The sequence below is a fragment of the Acipenser ruthenus genome, chromosome 5 (assembly GCF_902713425.1).
Source record: "Acipenser ruthenus chromosome 5, fAciRut3.2 maternal haplotype, whole genome shotgun sequence".
In the NCBI taxonomy this organism is placed as follows: domain Eukaryota; kingdom Metazoa; phylum Chordata; class Actinopteri; order Acipenseriformes; family Acipenseridae; genus Acipenser; species Acipenser ruthenus.
Genome location: NC_081193.1, coordinates 54,483,454 through 54,509,376, shown reverse-complemented (window position 1 = coordinate 54,509,376; position 25,923 = coordinate 54,483,454). Strand labels below are relative to the sequence as shown.

General features: G+C 42.0%; 1 protein-coding gene across 2 annotated transcripts in view; it reads left to right on the top strand.

The window, feature by feature from the left end:
• Window positions 1–25,923, top strand: part of adcy3a (adenylate cyclase 3a) — a 184,128-nt gene that overhangs the window by 112,513 nt on the left and 45,692 nt on the right. For both annotated transcript variants that reach the window (XM_034004901.3, XM_034004900.3), the window contains exons 10-11: window positions 5,150–5,311; window positions 5,629–5,716. In XM_034004901.3, the coding sequence (XP_033860792.1) occupies window positions 5,150–5,311; window positions 5,629–5,716 (250 nt within the window). The remainder of the gene's footprint in view (window positions 1–5,149; window positions 5,312–5,628; window positions 5,717–25,923) is intronic.

Below are 25,923 nucleotides of genomic sequence, written 5' to 3'. Positions count from 1 at the left end.
GCAAAATGTTTGATTTGAAGTCTGCTGTTTGCCGTTCCCTGGAGCTCTGAATGAAACCCAATAATCCTGAGATTGCTACCAAACCTGCACTGATAGCACCTCTGCTGGATCCACGTCATAAGCGAATTCTTTTGCCGGACATCCAGAGTGCAACTTGCATCCTTGCAAGAATGAGAGGCAGCTCTGAGTGCGGTTGCTGTACCTGAGCCAACTGAGCCAGCAGCTAAAAGACCATGTGGAATAGACCAGAATAGTGTCATGTCGATGCTTTTAGGGGAAGACTACAGTTGAAAATGAAGTGGGAAGTTACTTCAGGGAGCCTTGCCCTGCATTTTATTGCAATCCATTGGAGTGGTGGAAGGCCAGTGTGCACCGCTTTGCTACACTGGATCCTCTGTGGCTGCAGGACATGTCTTTGCTACACTGGATCCTCTGTGGCTGCAGGACATGTCTTTGCTTTACTGGATCCTCTGTGGTTGCAGGACATGTCTTTGCTACACTGGATCCTCTGTGGCTGCAGGACATGTCTTTTCCACTGAGGAACTGACTGTAAATTGGTTGCATACAAGACTGACACCAGAACACGTCAACAGTTATTTTTTCTGAAAAAAATCCACTTGATGATGCAATTTTTTTTATATATATATAGCTGATTTCACCTCAGTGGGACTTTGAAAAAGTACTTGTTTAATCACAATTGGACCATATTTTGTTTTCTGAGGGGACGTTTTGGACCGAAAACTAACAGTACAGTGGTTTAATTATTATTATTTTTTTTAAACTTAAGGTGTTTTACTTCAGTAGTTGTGGACACAGTTTGTTAATGTTGCAGTTTATCTGTGGTCATTTCAAGCAATGGAAAAAAATCTTGTATTTTACATGCTTACTTTTAAAAGTGATTCATAGTATTAATTCATAAGAATCTTGAAAATGAATACCTATACTTCATAACAATGGCCAGTAAGTATTTAGCAGTGAATTTAGAATTTGCAAAAATATAAAAATACTGAACTTAAGCACATTGCTGAGCCCAATGCTAATGTGTACAAGCAGATGATCCTGTTTCCTATGTGAAATGTCACAAATACATTCTTTGGATCAATTAATCCTTTCTTGTGCAATGGATTGTGGGATACAAGAAGACTAATGGTGGTTCTTTATTTTGTTTAAGTCTTACAGGGTAAAACGGACAGCACGATTCAGTAATACATATTTTGAAATATCCATATGGTTTTTAATAGACAGCAATATTCTATTGGATTCATCATTCCAAACAATATTTATACAAATAAAATAAATAGTAAGAAACAAACACACAATACCGGGCTGAAGTTAGTTGCTTATTCCCGGTTTGAGGCTGATTCGCACAGTTAGTTACTTATTGAATATTAGCTTACATTCTAAGAGTGAATCACATTGATAGAGAAATGCTCACGCTTTAAAATGAAGGTGGCACAACCAGGCTATCAATGTGATTTCACCCTTGAATTCTTCTGCCGGGAAAATAGTTCCATCAGCCCAGCCAGTGCCCGGGCCGAAAATTTGTAACCGGGACAAAACCACGATTTTTACAAATGCTTCAGGACATCTTTCTGAAACTGGGACTGTCCCGGCCAAACTGAGACATTTGGAAGCTGTACATTGACTTTTATAGTAGACAATAATAATGACAAGGTACTGTACATGAAGATAGGAAATTGCATTCCCCTTTTCATTGCAGTACAAATAAAATAGCAACATGGTTTGAACATGCATATGTTTGGACAATTATTATTTAAGGTTGATGCTTAATGTTTGTATGTGTTAGGAGCTACATGGTGTTATTCATAACAACTGGTGTGATGCATATTTTTTAAAAGTTAATATAATACATCTGTGTGGCAGTGTGCCCCGCCCATATGTGTGTTACAGTGCCTTGCGAAAGTATTCGGCCCCCTTGAACTTTGCGACCTTTTGCCACATTTCAGGCTTCAAACGTAAAGATATGAAACTGTAATTTTTTGTGAAGAATCAACAAGAAGTGGGACACAATCATGAAGTGGAACGAAATTTATTGGATATTTCAAACTTTTTTAACAAATAAAAAACTGAAAAATTGGGCGTGCAAAATTATTCAGCCCCCTTAAGTTAATACTTTGTAGCGCCACCTTTTGCTGCGATTACAGCTGTAAGTCGCTTGGGGTATGTCTCTATCAGTTTTGCCCATTCCTCCTTGCAAAACAGCTCGAGCTCAGTGAGGTTGGATGGAGAGCATTTGTGAACAGCAGTTTTCAGTTCTTTCCACAGATTCTCGATTGGATTCAGGTCTGGACTTTGACTTGGCCATTCTAACACCTGGATATGTTTATTTGTGAACCATTCCATTGTAGATTTTGCTTTATGTTTTGGATCATTGTCTTGTTGGAAGACAAATCTCCGTCCCAGTCTCAGGTCTTTTGCAGACTCCATCAGGTTTTCTTCCAGAATGGTCCTGTATTTGGCTCCATCCATCTTCCCATCAATTTTAACCATCTTCCCTGTCCCTGCTGAAGAAAAGTAGGCCCAAACCATGATGCTGCCACCACCATGTTTGACAGTGGGGATGGTGTGTTCAGGGTGATGAGCTGTGTTGCTTTTACGCCAAACATAACGTTTTGCATTGTTGCCAAAAAGTTCGATTTTGGTTTCATCTGACCAGAGCACCTTCTTCCACATGTTTGGTGTGTCTCCCAGGTGGCTTGTGGCAAACTGTAAACGACACTTTTTATGGATATCTTTAAGAAATGGCTTTCTTCTTGCCACTCTTCCATAAAGGCCAGATTTGTGCAGTATACGACTGATTGTTGTCCTATGGACAGAGTCTCCCACCTCAGCTGTAGATCTCTGCAGTTCATCCAGAGTGATCATGGGCCTCTTGGCTGCATCTCTGATCAGTCTTCTCCTTGTATGAGCTGAAAGTTTAGAGGGACGGCCAGGTCTTGGTAGATTTGCAGTGGTCTGATACTCCTTCCATTTCAATATTATCGCTTGCACAGTGCTCCTTGGGATGTTTAAAGCTTGGGAAATCTTTTTGTATCCAAATCCGGCTTTAAACTTCTCCACAACAGTATCTCGGACCTGCCTGGTGTGTTCCTTGTTCTTCATGATGCTCTCTGCGCTTTAAACGGACCTCTGAGACTATCACAGTGCAGGTGCATTTATACGGAGACTTGATTACACACAGGTGGATTCTATTTATCATCATTAGTCATTTAGGTCAACATTGGATCATTCAGAGATCCTCACTGAACTTCTGGAGAGAGTTTGCTGCACTGAAAGTAAAGGGGCTGAATAATTTTGCACGCCCAATTTTTCAGTTTTTTATTTGTTAAAAAAGTTTGAAATATCCAATAAATTTCGTTCCACTTCATGATTGTGTCCCACTTGTTGTTGATTCTTCACAAAAAATTACAGTTTCATATCTTTATGTTTGAAGCCTGAAATGTGGCAAAAGGTCGCAAAGTTCAAGGGGGCCGAATACTTTCGCAAGGCACTGTATGTGTTATATGTTGCGTGTGGTGTGTCAATGTTGGTGTATAGGTATTGGTGCACGGGATATAAATGGGTCTGTGTAGCACGAGTGATTTAAAATATATAGTTGTATTTAGGCACGGGGATGCATAATCAATTCACGTGCAGATAAAGTATGTGAGCACAGGATTGCACAAATTAGTTCACATTCTGGGATTCAAGTGAATAATTAATTGGTAATTGAATCCCGGCACAACAATATATATATAGATGCACGTTTTACTCACTCGGGGTTGTGTGTTCGGTGCATGGAGCGCCACAGCGTCTCAGTTTCACCTGCCAGTACTGCCTGTCTGTGTGTTTCTTTCTGGCCTGATGTCACCCCTACAGCCAGCCTGTTCACAATCTGTTACGGTAAAAGGCTGAATCTGGTAAAGTTTTACCGGTAACGGTCAACATTTACCAAGTAAGGTGGGAAATGACCGGAATTATGAAGAAATATATTGCTTTTCGGCTATTTACCGAAGCTTATTGGTAAAGGCATATTGTAATTCTTGAGATTTACCTGTAAGTGTCTGAAGTACTGACATTTACCAGTAAATCTTGAGATTTGCCAACGTTCAAACTTTTACCGTAACACATCAATGACATTTCACATTGTCAAAGGTTTTTTATTTTTTTTTATTTCTTTGTTTGATTAAATCCATATGAAGAAAATTATTATTTATTGTTTTATCAGCAATGTTAGAAAAAAGTCTTTGAGAACAGCTGTGTGATATGAAAAATGACAATCTTTAAACTCATACACTTATTCTTATTGTGAAATTCAACGAGCTTGTGTTTTGAATTCTGCAACATATCAACATAGTACCATAGAAATGTAATAGCCCTTTCCAAACTTATTGATGGTATCTTACTCTGGTTTCAAATGCGGTAACAAAATGGACAGTTAAGCTCCATTTAACCAGATTTGTATTTTTCATGAAATACCAAATACAAAATTGAAAAAAAAATAGACCACAAGTCACATTTGATGTTCAGTGCAGGGAGAGAAATGACAAAGGGAGGGAGGTATCATGTTAAATTTAAATCTAGCCTACCTATTAATTTCAAAGAGGATATTTTTTAAGCTATATATTTTTAAAACATATTACGTAACAAAATCTAAAAATCTAAGTGCTGTATAGTTGAACTTGATTTGCTTTTTCTTGCGCTGAGGCAGTTAGTAGCCTACTGTCTACTGCTTGTTGTTATGTGAAGTACGCAGAGGAATGTAGTGTTAAGAAACGATACCAGCGTCGCTAAAAGAGTGTGCGGTACCCATAGGCGCGTGTAATACAAAAAACTCATTACAGGAATGAGAAAAAGTGAATTGGATTGGAGCGCGTTTTGCACCGGTGCTTGGCAATATTCAAATTGCCATTTTGAAAGGAGCTTTGAAAAAGTGTAAAAGGTTGTCCGGATGTTAGCAATGAAAAGAGAAATTACAAGTACATTATTTAAACAGTTGTAGCAACACGTGGAGACGTATACCGCTATACTTTTCGGAACCCCACTACTTACTTTTTAAAAATGTTATATAAACCATTCTTTTAATAGTGTTTTCCCAGTACATCTTCCACACTGCATCCCAGCTCAGCACCTCTCTCTGTGTCTGCAGGATGAAGGGTAAGCACACAAACCGGCTGTCGATGCGCTTCATCGACCCCGAGATGGAGACTCGCTTTTCTGTAGAGAAAGAGAAGCAGAGCGGTGCCGCCTTCAGCTGCTCCTGTGTCGTGCTGTTCTTCACTGCCATCATGGAGGCTCTCATAGACCCTGCGTGAGTAACACTTCTTTCACTGTCAAACCCTCGTCTCTCTCTCGCCCCACCTTCCCTCTCCTTTTCTGTCTTGCTCTGGTCTGACGCTCCACACAAACCATAAACTCCATCCTAACTTTAACTTCCTCTAACATTTTACCTGAGAATCCCCTTTAACCATGTTTGATTAAATAAACGTATGACTTCTCTAGTATAGCTTTCTCTGAGGCTCCCACTTTCAGTATACAGTATAGAAACAGCACAGCTATTGTGGAGGTGAGCCACTGGACCTGAGTACTGTCCTGTTAATACTAGCTCTGTCCACTGTTTCTCTGCAGACTCATTGCCAACTACGTAACCTTTGTTGTCGGGGAGATCCTGCTCCTGATTCTTACAATCTGCTCTCTGGCAGCCATCTTCCCACGGGTATGTAAAACACTGACGCACACCCCGTCTATCAGTCTGCCTTCTCCCTTTTGTGGTTCAGTTTCTCCAAATAAATGGAAACATATTTTGTTTATTGAAGCGTTTTGTGGAAGTTGCTTAGTAGAATGAAGTCTCTTAGACATTAAGGGGTACATTTTCAAAGGTGACTAAGGGCTTTAGACAGGTGTAACTCAGGTTTTTAGACATTTGGACTGGAGTCTAGTGTAAGAGTGATTTTCTAAAGAATGTATTATTTGCATGTAGGTGTCTGTTGGCTTCTGTTTTTTTATGTATGCAGGGGAAGGGTAGACCTCATTAACATTTCCCTGTGTGATCTTCAGTGTATGTACACGTCTACAATTAGCAGTTGCTTCAAATCAGTGTAACTAACATCCAAGTCAATAAAACGTGCATAGTTGCCTCCAACTCCTCCAAGTTTAAAGGCACAATGGCAGATTTATTACTAAAAGTAGTTGCCATAGTGAAAGGATCTACCATCACCAGCTGACATTTCTGAGCTTACCAGAAGACGAAATCCTCAGTCGTTTCCTTCTCAATAAGTAAGCAATTTCAGATTTGTGTGAAGAGTTAGCATCAGATTTGGAGAGCCCCACGAGACGGAGCCACGCTGTTCCTGTGGTGGTGAAGCTCACCACTGCCCTAAGATTTTATGCCTCAGGAGGTTTTCAAAGGCTGATCGGGGACATCTGTCGTATAAGCCAGTCTTCCATCTCCAAAATAGTGACCAAGGTCATTGATGCATTAGTCAGGATAGCAGGTAAATATATCTGTTTTCTGCAATGCCACAGCAACTACACAAAACGAAGCAACGATTTTATGACATTGCAGGATTTCCAAACATCGTGGGTGCTATAGATTGCTCACATATTGCATTACGTGCCCCAGCCTTAAATGATAATGTTTATATAAATTGTAAAAATGTCCATTCAATCAATGTTCAGGTGGTGTGTGATGCAAATCTACAGATCACCGACATGGTTGCAAAGTATCCAGCACCATGTCACAACGCCTACATTTTGTCCAGATCTGGTGTGGGCAGTATGTGGGCACTGAAGCATTGACTGGCAGCTGGCTCATAGGTAAATAACCGTGTGTGTTTCCTTCTTCCTCGTTAATGTATGAGGAAAGTTAGTAAATTGTGTTTTTTAAATACACGATGACTGCGGAGATCCATTAAAACCATGGCTCATGACTCCTGTTACAAATCCTTCAACTCCTTAACTGTTGTGTTAAATATTAATGATGCAAACAAATAAAACACAATACTTTCATTTGCAATTTTATTTGGTCAGTTCTGAGAGGGCATCAACAACTTGGGTGCTGTTGCGCGGTTTTGGGCGATCGAGCTGGCTCATGACATTCAGTTCACCAACAATATTTATTAACATGGAGGGCAGACACGCATTGTCTTTGGACATAGCTGGGATCAAAAAAGGACGGGAATTAATTCAGTTAGACATTTAAGCAGCTCACTTGTGCTCTTTGTGTTTAACTTTAGTGTTTTTACAGCAAGGGTATACTCAAACAGCTGCTTTAATACTATAACAAGGGCATAACACAGTTCATGGTAAGTGGTTTTATACAGAACTGTAAACCCACAAGAGATATACAACATGACAGGCTAGACACAGCAAAAAACGATTATGAAAAAAAGCCGCCCGCATTAAGGTGAACTACACCACTGCTAACCTTAAAATTGCCCATCAGCCAGTACTTTCTGCCATCTTGGAATCCACAGTATCAACTGACCTGCTCCCTTGCAATATTTATAGTTAAGGATAAACACGCCTATTAACATTTACACGTGAAATGCGGGTTTCCATGCGAAACTGGGCGTGGATTTTCCTGTGTGTTTCGTCATTTACACGAGTAAATGAGATTTACCCTATCCCTCTCTTTGGCCGTTTTTTTTCCTCCACAAACCTGATTTACCGATTAATTCTCCCAAACATGCACGCACATCGCCATTTCACATGTAAATTGCCCTGCATGGAAACCCCATGAATGAAACTTTAGATCAGACATCTCAAAATATTACAATTTGTGTGCCAATTTTTTTAATAGTACAATGTGTCAATTGACTTAGGCTTTCATTTCATCCAAAATATGTGGTGATGATATTGTTTACATTGGGGAACAGTAGATTCAAGTTATGGATGTAAAACAATAAAATGTTTGTTGGTAAATAAATGCAATCCTTTTAATACCAGAACTGTCTCCTCACTCGGGTCTTCCCTCCAAATTAGCAATACAATGATACCATACTTGAAATATTAAAATGAAAGAATCTTTCATTTTTTGTTATTAAAGTCTAAATAAAATATATAAATAGTGTATAGTGGACGTACACACATTGTAAACATTTTCCTTCTATTACCTTCTAGTCTCAGCAACTCCTAGCATACACATTCATCCTAGGTTCAGGCCATTTTCATTCACTAGAAATAAAACCTGACAGAACCAGAAAGCCACGCAAATCTAAATCATTTATTCACACATCAGCAAGGTTCAATCATCATTCAGGTTACAATTGAAGTGATCATGTTATGATTAGTATGAGACTCCAAATACACAGTTCCTATAGCACATATAACTAACCCTAGCTATGTAGTGTTGCAATCCTATTAGTCGATAACGTAGAAACCCTGGGAAGCGTAGCAGAGCCTCAGCTGCAGGTTTGAGTTATTTTGTTTTCCAACTAAGCAATTCTAACCCTGTTCTTTATATGCTGTTTGCAATGTAAACAAACTGGAGCACCAACATCTCTCTGCTATATTGTGGAGATCTTGCTTTGATATTTAAATATATCTCTGCATGTGTCCTCTCCCCACCTAATGACGTATGTTGTTTTGTATAAACTGTAGATTTCAGGAATGTCACAATTGCATCCCTGCAGAGAGAGCTCAAGTTTGATTTAATATTAATTTTAGCAAATGTGTGTTTTGTAACGTATATGCAACTTAAACTTATTAATGTATAGCGCACATGCAACTTACAAATATACTCACGTTGCAGTCTTTCTGTCAATGTGGTGGACTCCTTTTTGTAGCTGTAAGTATTTCATTATTAATACCAGCATAGGGTTATATAGTTGGGCATTATTTACATGTAGGCCAGTATAAACAAAACTTTTCTAAATGATATGATTGAATAAAAGACTACTTTAAAAAAATATGTAGCATAGATTGTTTTCAACGTAACTGCTAAATATATAAAAATGAACATTGCTTTCTCTCATTAGCCGAAAACATAATTTCAAACACCAAATCCAATTTAAATGTTTCTTGGACAGCGTCTTGCTACTTTTTGTGATGTGCTTGTTTCAGCCTTTTCACTAGATGATTTCCTTTTTCTTGCTATATTGGTTCGCACAGTTCCTTTCTTCCCTGCAGCAGGACAAACTTCTGACTCAGTGCTTTGAATTGCAGTCTCACATATTTCGCAATTTAGATTACCTCGTTCCATCTTTAGTTCTCTTAATGCTACTGCGAGGTCTTTCATCACATCAACCATTGACCTCTGCAATGTATTTTCTATGCTGTCTAAAGATGTAGGTAAGGACCTTAAATTGAGATAATATTGTTTTTAAATTAGTGTGGTGTTGCATGAGGTAAGTCTGAATGTATTCTTCTTTATCACCGGCTCTGGGTGAAGGTCTTCCTCGTATAGGTGATTTGTCTGATGGAGGGCATACTGTGTGTGCTGGATGTTCTTCATCTTTTCGTACAGGTGTATTGTCTGACCCGTGATAGGAAAATTATATAAAATTAATGGTAATCAAATTGTTACTGTTTTGTGTGAGAAAATGTGTTTCTCTGTGTGTATTTTTCAGTTTTTTCCACAGAAATACGAATGCAGCTGCTGGGCTCAGCAGTCCTGCGTTTGACACGCACTTCGGGCTAAACTGCAGCCTTCCCCACAGTGTCTCATTGCCACATTAGTTCGGCTGTAGATCGCTCCCATGGTAACTGTGGGTTCAGGCCTGCTTCCGTTCCTGCTGGTACTCTGTGCTTTGAATGAGGTTACCATTCCGATTAACTAGCAGTTGCTGGGCTCAGCTCTGCATCAGGTCTGGCTGTTCGCAGTCCTTCTCACAGTGTTTCATTGCTGCCTTGGTCTCTGCTTGCAGTGCCATTGTGAAGGCTGTCACGGCTCTGACAGCGGGATTTCCCCAGTCTTAGGGCTGTGTTGGTTTGCCTGAAGCTATATACAGGGGTTTGCAAAAGTATTCACCCCCCTGCAAAGTTTTCACATTTTGTTGGCACCTGAGCGTACTCCACGACGCTTTCAAATTAGACTTTACATGTAGAATCTACACAAACTACTCCACAATGATAAAGTTAAAAAATGCATATTGAATATGAATAAGTAAGATTTACAGAGAAAAACAGATTAATCTCAGTTGCATAAGTATTCAACCCCTTTGCTACTGCAGCCCTAAATCAGCTCAGGTGTAAATGATTTGTTTGAAAGGTCACAAAATTAGTGAAACAGTTTCAGCCTGTGTGTACTCAAAGTGGTTTAACTTGTAGATAATTTCCCTCAGGTATATAAAGACTTTCATGCTGCAACTCACATAGTGATCCAACAAACCAACCATGAAGACCAAGGAGCTTTCGAAACAAGTCAGAGATAAAGTGGTAGAGAGGCACAGAGCAGGAGATGGGTACAAGAAAATTTCAAAGGCGCTGATTATTCCTCTCAGCACAGTGAAGTCCATCATTAAGAAGTGGAAGATGCATCATACCACCCAGATACTACCCAGATCAGATCGCCCTCCCAAACTGAGCAGCCGGGCAAGCAGGAAACTGGTTTGGGATGTCACTCTGAAGCCAACAATGACCTTGAGAGATCTGCAAAGTTCTTTGTCTGAGATGGGAGTCAGTGTTCACACATCAACAATAAGCCAGTCCCTGCACAAAGCTGGCCTGTATGGACGGGTGGCAAGAAAGAAGCCATTACTCAAAAAGCCTCATCTTAAAGCACGTATGGAGTTTGCGAAAAAGCATGTAGATGATACTGCAGACATGTGGGAAAAGATTTTGTGGCCAGACGAGACAAAAATTAAACTTTTCGCTCTAAATTCCAAGCGTTACGTCTGGCGCAAGCCCAACACTGCACATCACCCAGTCAACACCATCCCAACTGTCAAGCATGGTGGTGGCTGCATCATGTTATGGGGATGCTTCTCTTCAGCAGGGACTGGGAAGCTTGTCAGGATAGAGGGGACAATGGATGGTGCAAAGTACAGACGAATCCTTGAGGAAAACCTGTTTGAATCAGCAAAGACTCTGGGGAGGAAATTCACATTTCAGCAGGACAATGACCCGAGGCACAAAGACAAAGCCACACTGGAGTGGTTGAACAAAGTCCTGACTTGAATCCAATCGAAAATGTATGGCGAGACTTGAAGATTGCAGTTCATCGACGCTCCCCAACAAACTTATCAGAACTGGAGCAATTTTCCTGTGAAGAATGGGCAACAATTTCACCATCCTACTGTACAAAGCTAGTAGAGACCTAGCCAAGACTCATAGCAGTAATTGCTGTAAAAGGTACTTCTACCAAGTACTCACTTAAGGGGCTGAATACTTATGCAACCAGTAAATTTCATTTTCTACATTTTCTTTGCAAGTTTTGCTGACATTTAACCTCCTCCTCATATAACAGTGTTAAGTTTAACCACTACAGCTTTGAATAAAAAAAGTTTGTTTTAAAAACTGTGCATAAATTATTTACAAAATGTGAAAACTTTGCAGGGGGGGTGATATACTTCTGCAAATCACTGTAGGTGGGCACCCCTATATATTGCTTCTGCAGTAACTGTGAGTCACAGAGCTGATCTGTTTCCGACCCGGTACACATACCAAACAGCGAATTGTACCGTACCGAGTGTATCACCACTGATCCAGACCGTACCGAAGGTACCGTGCCGGGTCTACCACCACTGAGTGTACCACCAAAGGTACTGTACAGTACCACACTAGTACTCAGGCACTGTGCAGCTGCTGAACCGATCGGTTCATTTCGGTTCATATTACTGCCTGCTTGGTTCAACCTGTTCACTGTTCAGATTCAGTTCAAAGTCAGTTTAAACAGTAATAACATCCCTAGTCCAGTGTCTCGACTTGCGCGTTTTTATCTGTTTTACAGTACTTTGCCTGTAACATACCGTACCGCGGCGTTGCTGCTTGTGTTGTCTGAGACAGCTGTGTTTTTGTTACAAGTACTGTACACTGCACCAGCCCTGTTACAGTAAGTACTGTATATAGGAGCTGCAGCCTTGTGGCATTTCAGTTGCGACAACAGGTTTAGTCACCACTGGGCAGGTGAGGTCAGGTCTAAAACCAGAACAACCATGGTTGTTTTCATGTTGTCATAGAAATACGTGTGAATTGGAAAAGCTAATTAGCATAGGAATATTAACATATCTGGAGTGAGACAAGTTATTTTGTGTCATTTTCCAAGTATACAAATATTTGCAACTGACATAACCATTTCAGCTTTATTCTTTCTTTTTTGGGGATTTGGGTTTTGTTTTGGTGTGTTCGCTGTTGGATTGACAGGAGATGGAGACAGAAGGCTGGGATTGACACGCCCAGCAGGCGGGCAGGTTTATTTACACACACACAGAGGAACCCCACATGACGCTACCAGCAATGGTAGCTCACGGGGGACATACGGCTCAGCATACGAAAAAAACTAAACAAACACTGTACAAAAACTATCAAAATAAAGGTGCCATGTAAAACGGCTACTCCGCTAACAAAATGGAGGTCCCGCTTCCACGCCTGTCTGCTATACAGGGGGGGTCTACCATCTCGAAACTAACTCCCTGTTCCACGGGCAGTTCACCCAACTCCAACCTTGGATATATTTACTCGATCTCCGTTAGAGCGGGTCGCTTCGTTTCCTGAACCCAGAAGCACAGACAGACTGATGTTTCAGCAGAAGCAGCGCTCTGACCCCTATGACTTACAGCAGCCCCGATCTGTATAATCAGGACCCTTTTATTCCTGGCGCTCTGCTGCACCACGCCCATCTGCTGATTAGGAGCTTGCAGATGGTAATCACACACATGCTGCTCGTTCCCGCAACTAAACACAGCAGGCAGGCTGCTACACACAGAGCGTCAAGTTCCCCATTAAAAACCAATCAAACTATTATTTATAGCTTAATATAAACAAGATAATAGTCTAATAATCATGAACAACAGGATCTCCCAGATACTTGTAACTCTTAACTAGGGATTTCAACATGTAAACAAGACGCTGGGGTAAATCACATACAAAAAAAAAGAGAAACACTTAAGTGATGCCTTTACTTTTTTTGTTCCAATGCAGCTACCCTAGTGTATTCACAATACTGCATGTATTGTGCATCACAGTTCACACGGAAGGAGGGTTCTGAACATAAATGATCAATCCAATGCTGCAAATCCATAATTGTTTGTGAGCAATTTATTACGTGATTTTTGTGTTCGTAAACAAACCCTCAAACATTTGGTAATATTAATTATCATGTACATTCTATTGTTTGTAATACGTTATCATACACAATATATTAGTATTATGAATATAGATGTTTAATGCTTATGTTCTAAAGTGTATTTAATGCATATAAACTAAATATATATTAACTAATATCTTGGCTGTAAATATTTAAAAGAGGTACAATTTCATTCTTTGCTACATCAACTTCTGGAGTTCCCATTGGAGATAGCGTTGTCAATCATGGTACTGCATTCGGGGTTTAGCTTCACAGAAGCATTTATATATTTAAAAAAAAAAGAAAACCACAAGACATAAGTGAAGGAATTCAAATTAAGTTAAGGTTGGAAGCATTTAAAAATAAATACGTCGTAAAAAATGTAATTGATGAAGTCGGGATCCACAAGACATAAGTGACCAAAGGAAATCAAATTAAATTACCCACAGAGAATGCATGCGTAACTTATCAGTTAGCAAAAACTAAATCGCGCATGCACGAAGAAAAATTTAAATAACTCGCTAAATTAAATACTTTATCATTTTTTTTGGTTGCAAAAAAAGGTACTCCTAGCCAATGAGTACTACCTGTCTGCCAGATACGGTGTTTAAACACGCAGCCGTTATCTTTCTTTTTGTTTTTAGCGCAAATTTGTCAATACTAATTTGTCAATACTAATTTGTCAATACTAATTTGTCAATACTAATTTGTCAATACTAATTTGTCAATACTAATTTGTCAATACTAATTTGTCAATACTAATTTTTTCACGATTCTGTAACTTAACGGATTTTCATGAAACTTGGACAAAAACATTATCTGTGGCATGGACATGGAGCATATGAAGAACTATTTTTAGAAAATAATCGAAAGTAGTGTCCATTATTGTTTTAAAGATCCTTAGAATAAACATTTATTATGGCACTGCAATTTTACTATGGCTGGGACCAAATCAAAACTTTGACAACCCGCTAATTGCACTTACAAAACTGTATTTAATAGCATTTAATTTTCTTTTTATGAGTAGAAGAAATAAGATACTTACAAAAAATGAAAGCGCTATTAAATGCAGTTTTGTTAAGTGCGATTAGCGGGCTGTCAAAGTTTTGATTTGGTCCAGGCTTATGTTTATAGTTTATAGTTAGCTTTCTGTAGTAAGCTCTATTTTTTCTGTTGTTCTTGCTGTGTTTACAATACTGCTTTGATAATATTCTGTGTATATGTTTACTGTTTATGTACAGAAATTGATATGCACACAATAGTATAAACTTTTCCAGTCTACAGATTTTTTTTTTTTAAGATGGCAAGACGATTAGATGAATCATTATTGGCAGAAATACTGGTGTCTGATTCTGGTGAATCAAAATTTTCTGACAGTGATTCTGTTTATATAGTATAGGCGTTCTCAGTATTATTTATGTTTAAAATACATGTTCAGTTCTAAACCGTGTGTTGTGTTTGTTTTTTTAACAAAAGGCTCAGTTCATAAAATGTTTTGTATTTTGCTGAAGAATTTTCAACAAAACTTTCAGGCAGTGTTGTAGAGTCTGAATAAAATGTTTTTGTACCATTATCTCTTTGAAAACCCAAAATCTACTGAATAATCATTTTTCAAAAACATTGGCTAGGCAGAGATGAAGAGAAGGTTACCCCCCATCTGTCTAGAATGCAAAAGGCTTGCAGTTAAAACGGTTCATGCTGCCAAGAAGAAGAAAATAATAATAGTTATTACTATTATTGTTTAGAATTAGTTGTTCTAGAAATGGTAGAAGTATTGTGTACAAAAACCGACAGCACTCACCAATTCCCATTACTGCTTTTCTTATGCTTCTTAAGCTACTGATGTCCTTTCACACATCCATATATATTAGTCTTAGCCAACTGCGTAACTGTTAATGTGCTAAACAAAAGGATTATGCGTTCAATAATCACAAATATGCGTTAATGTGGAACAAATATATTAAAAACAACTCATGATGTGTTGGTTTCAAACACAAGTACTTTGTTGAAATATTAAAATTAATTATGCAGAAAATGTGGAAACTTACACAAACGCTGTTAATATAATAAATACATAATTTGTGTGTATTTGCTTATTAGTTATAAGGGTATATAAAATCATAGGCCTACTTACAACATAGTTGCAACAAAAATGGATGGACGGAGAAGACGCAGACAGCACTCCTTCAGTCCCATGCAATGGGTTTGCAGGAAAGGAATCATGCATCTATTGCTTTCTTATCTAGAGCTTTCTTTCCAGCAGACACCCTCATCCACTTCGTCCCTATGTACAGACCTCTATTTGTGCATCGGCAGGACAGACGAATGCGGGCGCATCATCGTCCGTCTGCTTGGTTGTGCTTCACGAGTCTTTCTCTGACGAACAATGGATTGAAACATTTCGGGTCATCCGAGCTACGTTTGACCAACTGGTGGAACTTGTACAGGTGGACATGGAGTCGTCACCAATACTTGTCCATACACCAGTGCGCTGCAGAAGCGAGTGGGTATTGCTCTGTACAAACTTCTCGGACCGCTGATTCGGCAGGACTGCGCATAGCTGAACGGGTGCCCACCTCAGCGGGAGCTGGGGTAGGCACCTGCAGTTCTCTTGTTATTGTGCGCAGAAAATTCGGCATGCAACGCAACCACTCTTGGTGCTGTTGATCAGCGTGGTCCAGCCTTTCCAAGAGGTGGCTGCATTGCCGATCCTGCCTGCAGCGGTGCGTGCAATCAGACGGTACATCCTTCTGTACTCCAGGCGCATCAGGCGATGCTCCTGGATCAGCAGCTACAGCGTTCAAACCAACTTTAATTTAAAGAAGAACAGTTGTGAATTGCTTCACAGCTTTTGTTTTACATGTGAATCCTAAGAATTATATGTGAAAAACAAAACATATCGCACATGCACACACACTTAGCCTGACATGCGTAAAATTGCTTGATATCCCCAACCATTTGTTTTTTCACAAATTATTATTAGGATTCACATGTAAAACAGAAGTTTTAGTGAAACAATTCACAACTGGTCTTTTTTAAATTAAAGTTGTTTTGAAAATGCTAGCTGTGGTTGGGGATATCAAGCACTTTTAATTGACGCTGGGACGGTGGTGTGTATATGCGATATGTTATTGTATTCACAAATTATTCTTAGGCTTCACAGGTAAAACACAGACTGTGAAACAATTCACATTTGGCATCCTTTAAATTAAAGTTGGCTTGCGCGCTGTAGCTGCAGTGGTTGAGGCGATAAAGCCATTTTACGCATGTCAGGTAGGCTGTGTGCGTATATGCGGTAAATGTTATTGTTTTTCACAATTTATTTGTTTGATTCACATGTAAAGGAGAGCTTGTGAAACAATTCACAATTTGTCTTCTTCACATTAAAGTTGCTTTGGACGCTCTAGCTACTGTGGTTAGGGAGATAAAGCCCTTTTACGCGTGGCTGAGGCTAAGTGTGCGTATGTGCGGTATGTTATTATTTTCGAGAAATTATTCTTAGGATTCACATGTAAAACAGAGACTGTGAAACAATTCACAATTGGTCTCCTTTAAATTAAAGTTGGTTTGAGCACTCTAGCTTCTGTGGTTGGCGAGATACAGCCATTTTCATTCATGTCGGGTTAACTTGAGTCGAATATCAAACGAATATCAAACGTCAAGCTAACTTTACCGCGGTAGCATATTTTAGTTTAGAAAAGTAAATGATGGCTGACGCAATTACCATGTTGTATTGATGGGGCTGGTATTTCACAGGACGTCTGGGAGGATGAGGATTCCAGCAAATGGTCCGATGCCACTGCCACTGGCCGGTCACCCATTAACCGATGCATTTCCTCCCAGAACCGAAATTGGGACCTCGAGCTTTGACCGGAGGACTGCAAGCGTTTTCTCTCCTGCAGGTACAGATATTTCAGTTTCTTGAATTTATCTTGTACCTGCAGGAGCGTTCTATTTATACCAAGTTCAGCCAGAGCACCGGTAATACTGGTGAAAATGGTGGCATTTCTTTGGCGAGGTCGATCCAGTTCATCCATAACCCCCAGGTCCGCAATAATTTGGAGGAGGGAACGAGTTTCCTCATCCGTCCAGCAGACCTGGTGTTGCGTGCGGTCAGAAGGGGTGGAAGCTTGAAACATCCTGCGGGAAAAAAGCTACATTATTCGTAGTATTATTATTATGATAATACTGCTGGTCATAATGATCTAGTAGTTCTCATGCATCATACATAATACACTGAAATGAATAAATAATGTTATAAACTGCTGACATTATTGTATTGGTATAAATCAACATCTCTATATGCAATTTATATATAATTTAGCCGCGACCCTCACCAGGAGAAGCGGATTGATAATAATGGATGGATGGATATTTAACTGATTTGTATTAGTAAGACTGGGATAAGGAAAATATTACACTACAGAGGAGGACAACAGGGTGGAAAGACCGTTCCCAGAGAAGAGCGTTCTTTTACATAGGGGAAGTGGAGGAGGTATCGTGTTATTTCATGAAAGTCTATCGTTAAGTATTTTGCACGACTGTGGAGTTTGTTGCTGTGGGACTAATTAGGTCAATTAGCGCACACTTTACCGTGCTTTACCAAAGTGTAATGACACTTAAGTCGCACACTTTTTTTTGCCGTGCACTTTTGGAACGAGCACAATCATGCGTCATTTGCGCGTGACACGTCATGAATGCACTATAGTAGCGCGATTAAAACTTGCATGTAAACAACGCCATTGTCTTGTTATTTGCCCAAACATCAATATTTTTCAGCAAAGCTTTGTATACATTTATCTCTTTGAAAATACTAAGCGGAATACATAATAATAATTTTCAAAAATGTAATAAAAAATACTAAATAGTGCTGAAATAAAAGAGAGAAATTCTTATGATTTCTGACGTACTTTATACTTTTCCACAGTGTGTTCTATAGGAAGACAGTCAAATACAGCCAAAAAACCCTGGACCTGGGGGGAGCATTCCATTGATACATGCTTGGTCCTTAAAGGGTTGAAGACAGTTGTGCATTTTGTCAGAGCATTCCTAAACTGCACATGGTTTGGAGTTCTGCTCTGACGTCAAATGATTGTTCACGCTCGTTCAAATAGGAGAAGTAATAGTTATTGAACTAAAATCAATCTAGCAGGCTGTATAAAAGTGCTTACAAGTATAAATACCCCACAAAACACTCACCTTTTTTTAAGCGTACAGGAGATGATCATTCCAACAAGACTAAAATGATCTGCAGCATTATAATAATAATAATGTAAATATGTATTTATACTACCGGTACAGTACTTGTGCACTTCCAACTATAATGATTCACTGCTCTGTATCAAACTATTATACAGTCCTGCTAATTTTGTATTTGTTAATATATGCATGAAAGCTGGAAAAATTTAAACTCATAGCATTTAACTTAATACATTGAAGTCCAAAGATAATCGCACAACAGTTTAGATAGTCTTAAGATGGCAGTGGCACAGATCTTGCTATGGAAAATCATAGTCATACTGTATATATCATGCACATTCATCATAACTTGTGTCCAATGAAAATACAGTAGGTCAGTTTCTTTTATTTTTTATATATATTCTGGCTTTTTGGGCAGATTGGGTAAAAAAAAAAAAAAGCAAGGTACTGGAGGCTACTGAAATGTAGTATTTTACTGCACTTCTACAAGAACAAACACATAAATAAACTACAGTAGAGCCTGTCATATCCGATTTAATTGGTTCCGAGGTCAATCGGATATGTACAAATATCCAATCTCCGAGGGAGTCGTTATACTACCTAGCAGCAGTGCAGCCAGATTGGCGGTTTGTTTTCCAGACACATTTGGCTTGTTTTGAAAGTGAAAAAATCTTGTTTCAGCTTTTTTTTTTTTTTTTTTTCCTCCAATTTGAAAAACCCAATTATATTAGGCTCAGCTCACCGTTACCACCCCTGCGCTGACACAGGAGGGGCGAAGATGAACACACGCTGTCCTCCGAAGCGTGTGCCGCCAGCCGCCCGCTTCTTTACACTCTGCAGACTCACCCTGCAGCTGTCTCAGAGCTACAGCGTCGGAGGACAACGCAGCTCTGGGCAGCTTACAGGCAAGCCCGCAGGCGCCCGGCCAGACCACAGGGGTCGCTGGTGCGTAGTGAGCCGAGGACACCCTGGCCAACCTAACCCTCCCCCTCCCCGGGCGACGCTCAGCCAATTGAGCGCCACCCCCTGGGAGCTCCCGTCCACGGTCGGCTGTGGAATAGCCTGGACTCGAACTCCAGACTCGACGTCCAGACTATAGAGCGCTTCCTGCACTCTAGCCAGTGCTTTTACTGGATGCGCCACTCGGGAGCCCCCTTGTTTCAGCTTTTTAACGTTATGGTAATTGTACGAATGCCTTGCGTTCTTGTTTTCTTCTTTTTAACATGTTTAAACTGGGGAGTTACGTGAAGTGACAGCATGTAAAAAGTAAAACTGAATTCCCAAACATATCATATTTTTTATCAATTTCCATCAATACCGTTCATTTGGTAAGAGAACTGGGCAAATCACACATGCCACAGATCTGTCGGTTAGGGGTATCTTATGTTACCGGGATAGATATGAGAAGATCTACTTTATAGCCTAATTTACACAGGGGACACTCACTTTTTCGACGCCGGAGAAATGTCCCCCACCTGTCCTCCAACGAACGTAAAAGCGTCAATATGAATAAATGAACATTTTAATTTTAATTTTATTACTACCCGTCCCACCTACAACTCCCCCCCCCCCCCCCACACACACACACACCACACACACACCACACACTTTTGCAACCAAAGTTACACCAATGACCCTAATTAAACCAATGAAGACCTAAAATTGCAAAAAGAAAGTCATCAGTGTTTTATTTAAAATTGATTTTCACATTATTTTATTAATGAAGAATGATCACATTTCAGTATCCTACAATATCATGCAGGTAGGGAGTGGGGTAATGATATCGCACATTCCTTTTCAGAAAGATAGAAATTTGCATAATTGAACTGAATGAAAGAGCAGGCTTTACAGGAAGTGCAGAGATGGTAGTGGGTGAAAGCAGGACCTAGATAAAACTGCCCGAAGGGGCACTAAAACACTGAATCCTACCACAGGATTACTCCTCTATAATATACATATTAAAAATAATGATCATTATATGAGTTTTGTACATATAGGTCTGACTTTCACCCACTCCCCAGATAGAAAAATGAACCCAGAGTATGTTGAACCAAAGCTTTTAGTTATTCTTCCACTGCAAGTAAGCAATGAGACTCGAAAGGGTGGGTGGTATTGGGCAATACTGGACTGCCCAGGGGGCGTAATGAACATAGAGGGTTTTTTATTTTATTTTTTTCAAAATAAGTACAATAAATAGTCCCTATTTAACTTCAACATAGAAGTTTTATTTATTTATTCAAAACAAGAAATCAAATATTTAAACAAAACAGTCTTATGTGGTTGGTAAAGACAACTATTTGTTGTGGACTCTAAAGTGTATAGGACCATTAAATGTGCAGTTGCTTGGATTGAAAGTGAGATCTGCGTCTATGTTGAGCTGTCGGAGGTGGCAGTTTAATGCCGCGCACACAGAACAGTAGCCGGCCACGGAATAGTTTTCTCCTGCGGCTGTTCTGACCGAAGGTGAATATTTAAAGTTTCCTCAGTGTCATTGTGCCAGTCAACAGTGATGTTATTGTGCCCAGCCCACTGTTCAAATGCTGTGACAGCCCAGTGTTTTTTTTGTGTGTTTTTATTTCCTCATGCTCCATTTCTGTCTGGTACTTACTTTTACTTACAGTTTGTTCAAATTTTTTTTTCTTCTGTGAGGGTTCTGAGTCGTTTTCCTGTGGAAGCACTTTTCACGGTTTCTTCTGGGTTAAGTTCAAAACTGAATGAAATATTGTCAGACATTTTTTCTTTTCTTCTGGTGGTGGTTTCTTGAGCAGGTGGCACAAGGATATCTGTCAAAGTGAAAAGGCACTTATGCCGGTACTATTTATTTCCCGGTCGTGTATCGAAGGTTAATGTACCCCCCTTACAAGGGTACTAGCCAATGTGATGCCAGGAAATAAAAAGCCTGTTTTCTAACAAACAATAGCAGATTGCTTATAAATTATATTTGCCGTCATAGTGATGATTGCAACCTGTGAATAAACCTTTATAAAATACTATAATGTGAGCTGCGTGGCTGTTTTAGAAGAGGTCAGAGGCAGTGTTAACTCTGTAAAAACAGTCCTTATTTCTCTTAAAACATGTATTGAATCACTTGCAGTTTTCGATTTGTTGTAGTCAAAGTACAGTATGCAAATAGGGTAGCGTGGTAGAAGCCATTTGTCAGACAGTGAAAAATAGCTGCTTTTTCAAATGAATGCCACACTGCAGTCGGAAACATGAAAGAATGTCTTGATTAATCAAAAACAGTCAGACAACTGCTGGAAAACCATCCTTAATAAGGGATTTTGGGGCCGACACTATCTTTATTTTTAATGTTACCTACTATATTGTTTCTTTAAAACCAAGTGATTCATCATATTTTGTTGGCTGCTTTGTGGTGCCTTAATTAAGCAGCGATTCACACTCAGGGGGAGGGGTATGGTGTTTGATGTAGAAAGTAGAGTGAGTGAGGGGAGTTGTCACAAAGAAACATGCAAAATATTTCTGTTATTTTTTTAAACAGGCATGTATTAATTGCTTCCACCCACTCACATCAGAAAGTGAATTTACATGCATTTTAATGTCTCCTTCACTTATCTGTACACTACACTTTTGGAAACTTTATATACATTGTTCTGTTTAGGAGAAACCAACACAGTGACTTACTAATTTGTCTTCTTATCACTTATTATAAATTGTGTGTTTGTCCCATAATATTAAATTTGGATATTCTAAACAAACTGCAAGGATGCTACACGATTGATAACATGTTAAACTTATTTTAGAAAACTTGCCAGTTCTATGTTTTAAAAAATAGATGTTAATAAATCACTTTGATTTTAAGGAAGTGTAAGAAAATTTGTTCAGAAAGAAATCTAGATGGAGCCCACATGTACAGTAACTAAAGCAATTTAATTTGGTGAGTTGATTCCAGTGGTGTAGTGGTAAATAAATAAAGTGGGTAAATTCCTGTTTGGTGTTTGTGGCGGAGTGTCCCGCCCCTATTTATTATTTGTATTTTTGTTTGCGGCGCGGATAAAAGCACCGCGTCTTTTATTATTATATTTAAAAACCCAGTGAGGATGCATGGCTGATCAGCTACTGATTATTTAACTAGCTGACAGTTATGCATCCTTACCAAACGCGTGCAGACTCTGGCCGAGGGGCAATAAGATAATTAACAACTAGTTAATCCCTCAGCCAGAGTATATAAACCTGCAGCTCTCTGCACTCGGGGTTGAGTGTAGAGAGGAGAGTACGGGAGAGCGGAGGGGGAGAGAGCGCGAGAACATATAAAATTAACAATTGCTATATTTAAACAAATATACTTGTTTCTATTTGTTTGGCCATCGCGCCTTTTTGTTTTGTGTTTTTGTTGTTTTGTTAAAATCATTTGTTTTGTTTATTAAACACGCTGAACGCAATAGCATTCAGCTTCATCCGCCCATCCACTGTTGTTTGGTTTCTGTACTTCCTGGTCCGTGACTGCGAGCCAGACTGTCACATATGGTGTCCTGCGTGGGACAAACAACGCCTCAAACAGCCGGACCAGGAACAGCAAAGGAAGTTTTTTTTGTTGTGTTCGTTTTTCAAAAAAAGTGTTTTTTTTTTTTGTGAATGAAGGAAAAAAAAAAAAATGGGGAAAAGTAGCCGGAGGAGAAAGCAGCAGCAGCAGCAACAACAACAGCAGCAGGAGGCGCAGCAACAGCAGCCTTACCTTACCACGCTGGACGTCTGCCTCACCTGCCTGAAGGGTGAGGAGTGATGCTTCGCGGTTGGTGAGGTCGGGCACGTGACACCGGACCAACCTCCTCCATGGCAGGAGAGGAAGGAGCCTGAGCATCCAGCAAGGGTGAGAGAGGACCCGCATCCTCCGAGGTGGAAGAATCCTGTCTCCTCTGAGGGGATCTGGGACTGGCTGGCGGAGCCTGAGAGGGATATAATGGTCGCCCTCCCTGCTGTGATCAACCTCCTGTGGGCGAGAGATGGGGAGCGCTGGGAGGCCTGGGAACAGAAACACCACCCAGCATCCCTCCCAGACATCGCAGCCATGGTGCTCAACTACCTGGCTGCAGATATGGGAGGGGCCCCGCTGCTGTTTCCAGCGCCAGAGGGAGAGGAGCCAGTGCTGCTGTCTCCAGCGCCAGAGGGAGAGGAGTCATCGCTGCCGTCTCCAACGCCAAAGGGAGAGGAGCCATCGCTGCCTTCTCCAACGCCCGAGGGACAGGAGCCATTGCTGCCGTCTCCAGCGCCAGAGGGAGAGGAGCCAGTGCTGCCTTCTCCAGCGCCAGAGGGAGAGGAGTCATCGCTGCCTTCTCCAGCGCCAGAGGGAGAGAGGAGCCATTGCTGCCGTCTCCAGCGCCAGAAGGAGAAGAGTCATCGCTGCCTTCTCCAGCGCCAGAGGGAGAAGAGTCATCGCTGCCTTCTCCAGCGCCAGAGGGAGAAGAGTCATCGCTGCCTTCTCCAGCACCAGAGGGAGAGGAGCCATTGCTGCCGTCTCCAGCGCCAGAAGGAGAAGAGTCATCGCTGCCTTCTCCAGCGCCAGAGGGAGAAGAGTCATCGCTGCCTTCTCCAGCGCCAGAGGGAGAAGAGTCATCGCTGCCTTCTCCAACGCCAGAGGGAGAAGAGTCATCGCTGCCTTCTCCAGCGCCAGAGGGAGAGGAGCCATCGCTGCCTTCTCCAGCGCCAGAGGGAGAGGAGCCAATGCTGCCGTCTCCAGCACTAGGAGCAGAGCAGCAGGAGCTGCCTGTGTCTCCACCACCACCAGGAGCAGAGCAGCAGGAGCTGCCTCTGTCTCCACCACTACCAGGAGCAGAGCAGCAGGAGCTGCCTCTGTCTCCACCACCACCAGGAGCAGAGCAGCAGGAGCTGCTTCTGTCTCCACCATCGCCAGGAGCAGAGCAGCAATAGCTGCCTCTGCCTCCGCCACCTCCACCAGCAGAGGGTCAATGCCTGCTGGTTCTGCCTCAACCGTCGTGGGAGGACTGCTTGCCCCTCCCACCTCCACCAGCAGAGGGTGAATGCCTGCTGGTTCCTACTCAGCCGCAGTGGGAAGACTGCTTGCCGCTCCCAGCTCCACCAGCAGAGGGTGAATGCCTGCTGGTTCCACCTCAACCGCCGTGGGAGGATTGCTTGTCCCTCCCACCTCCACCAGCAGAGGGTGAATGCCTGCTGGTTCCACCTCAACTGCCGTGGGAGGATTGCTTGTCCCTCCCACCTCCACCAGCACAGGGTGAATGCCTGCTGGTTCCGACTCAACCGTTGTGGGAGGACTGCTTGCAGCTCCCAGCTCCACCAGCAGAGGGTGAATGCCTGCTGGTTCCGCCTCAGCCGCCGTGGGAGGACTGCTTTCCCCTCCCACCTCCACCAGCAGAGGGTGAATACCTGCTGGTTCCACATCCACCGTCATGGGAAGGACTGCTCCTACCCTGCCTCGCACCGCCCAAGGATGCCTGCCTCGCACTGCCCAAGGATGCCTGCCTCGCACCGCCCAAGGATGCCTGCCTCGTACCGCCCAAGGATGCCTGCCTCGCTTCGCCCAAGGATGCCTGCCTCGCTTCGCCCAAGGATGCCTGCCTCGCTTCGCCCAAGGATGCCTGTTTCTCCGCATCGCCTGGGGCTGCCTGTTTCTCCGCATCGCCTGGGGCTGCCTGTTGCTCCGCATCGCCTAGGGCTGCCTGTTGCTCCGCATCGCCTGGAGAGCCACCAGTTACGGCGAACGAGGGAGAAGTGGAGCTCCCGCTGCCGCCTCCATGGCCAGGGGCTCCCCTCCCGAGTTCACCTCCCAAGGGTCCGCTGCTGCTGCTGCCGTCGCCTCCCGAGGTTCCGCTGCGATTGCCGTCGCCCCCCGAGGGTCCGCTGCTGCTGCCATTGCCTGCCGAAGATCTGCAGCTGCTACCTTCGCATCCCGAGGGTCCTGTTTTGCCTGGGGTTGCTACCAGTCCTGCCATGCGGCAGGAAATACTGTGGCTAGAGCCCCATGAAGGGCAGCTGCCGGCCACGAAGAAGGGGGGGGAGGTCAGAATACCAGCTCCCCCAGCCGCACTTTCGCGGCAGGAAATACTGTGGCTGGAGCCCCGTGAAGGGCAGCAGCCAACCATGAAGAAGGGGGGGAGAGACCAGCTTCCCCCGCAGCAATTTCGCTGCAGGAGAAAGGGTGGCCAGAGCCCCACGGAGGGGAGCTGCCGGCCATGAAGAAGGGGGGGCAGGTCTGGAGACCACCCCCAAAATTTTTCTGGCAGGAGGAACCGGCCTGTGCGTGGTCCGCTGGGACGCTACAGTTGTTTGGGTGGGAGGAGGACATCCCACCGTGGCCACCACCTTTGGCCCGTTGCTGCCCCTGTTCCTGCGCCGGAACTGCTAACCGGGACTTTAGGGAATAAGGGGGGAGGTGGCCAAAAAGGCCATGTGTGCTGCGCACACGGTGGGGCATGTGTGACGGAGTGTCCCGCCCCTATTTATTATTATTTGTATTTTTGTTTGCGGCGCGGATAAAAGCTCCGCGTCTTTTATTATTATATTTA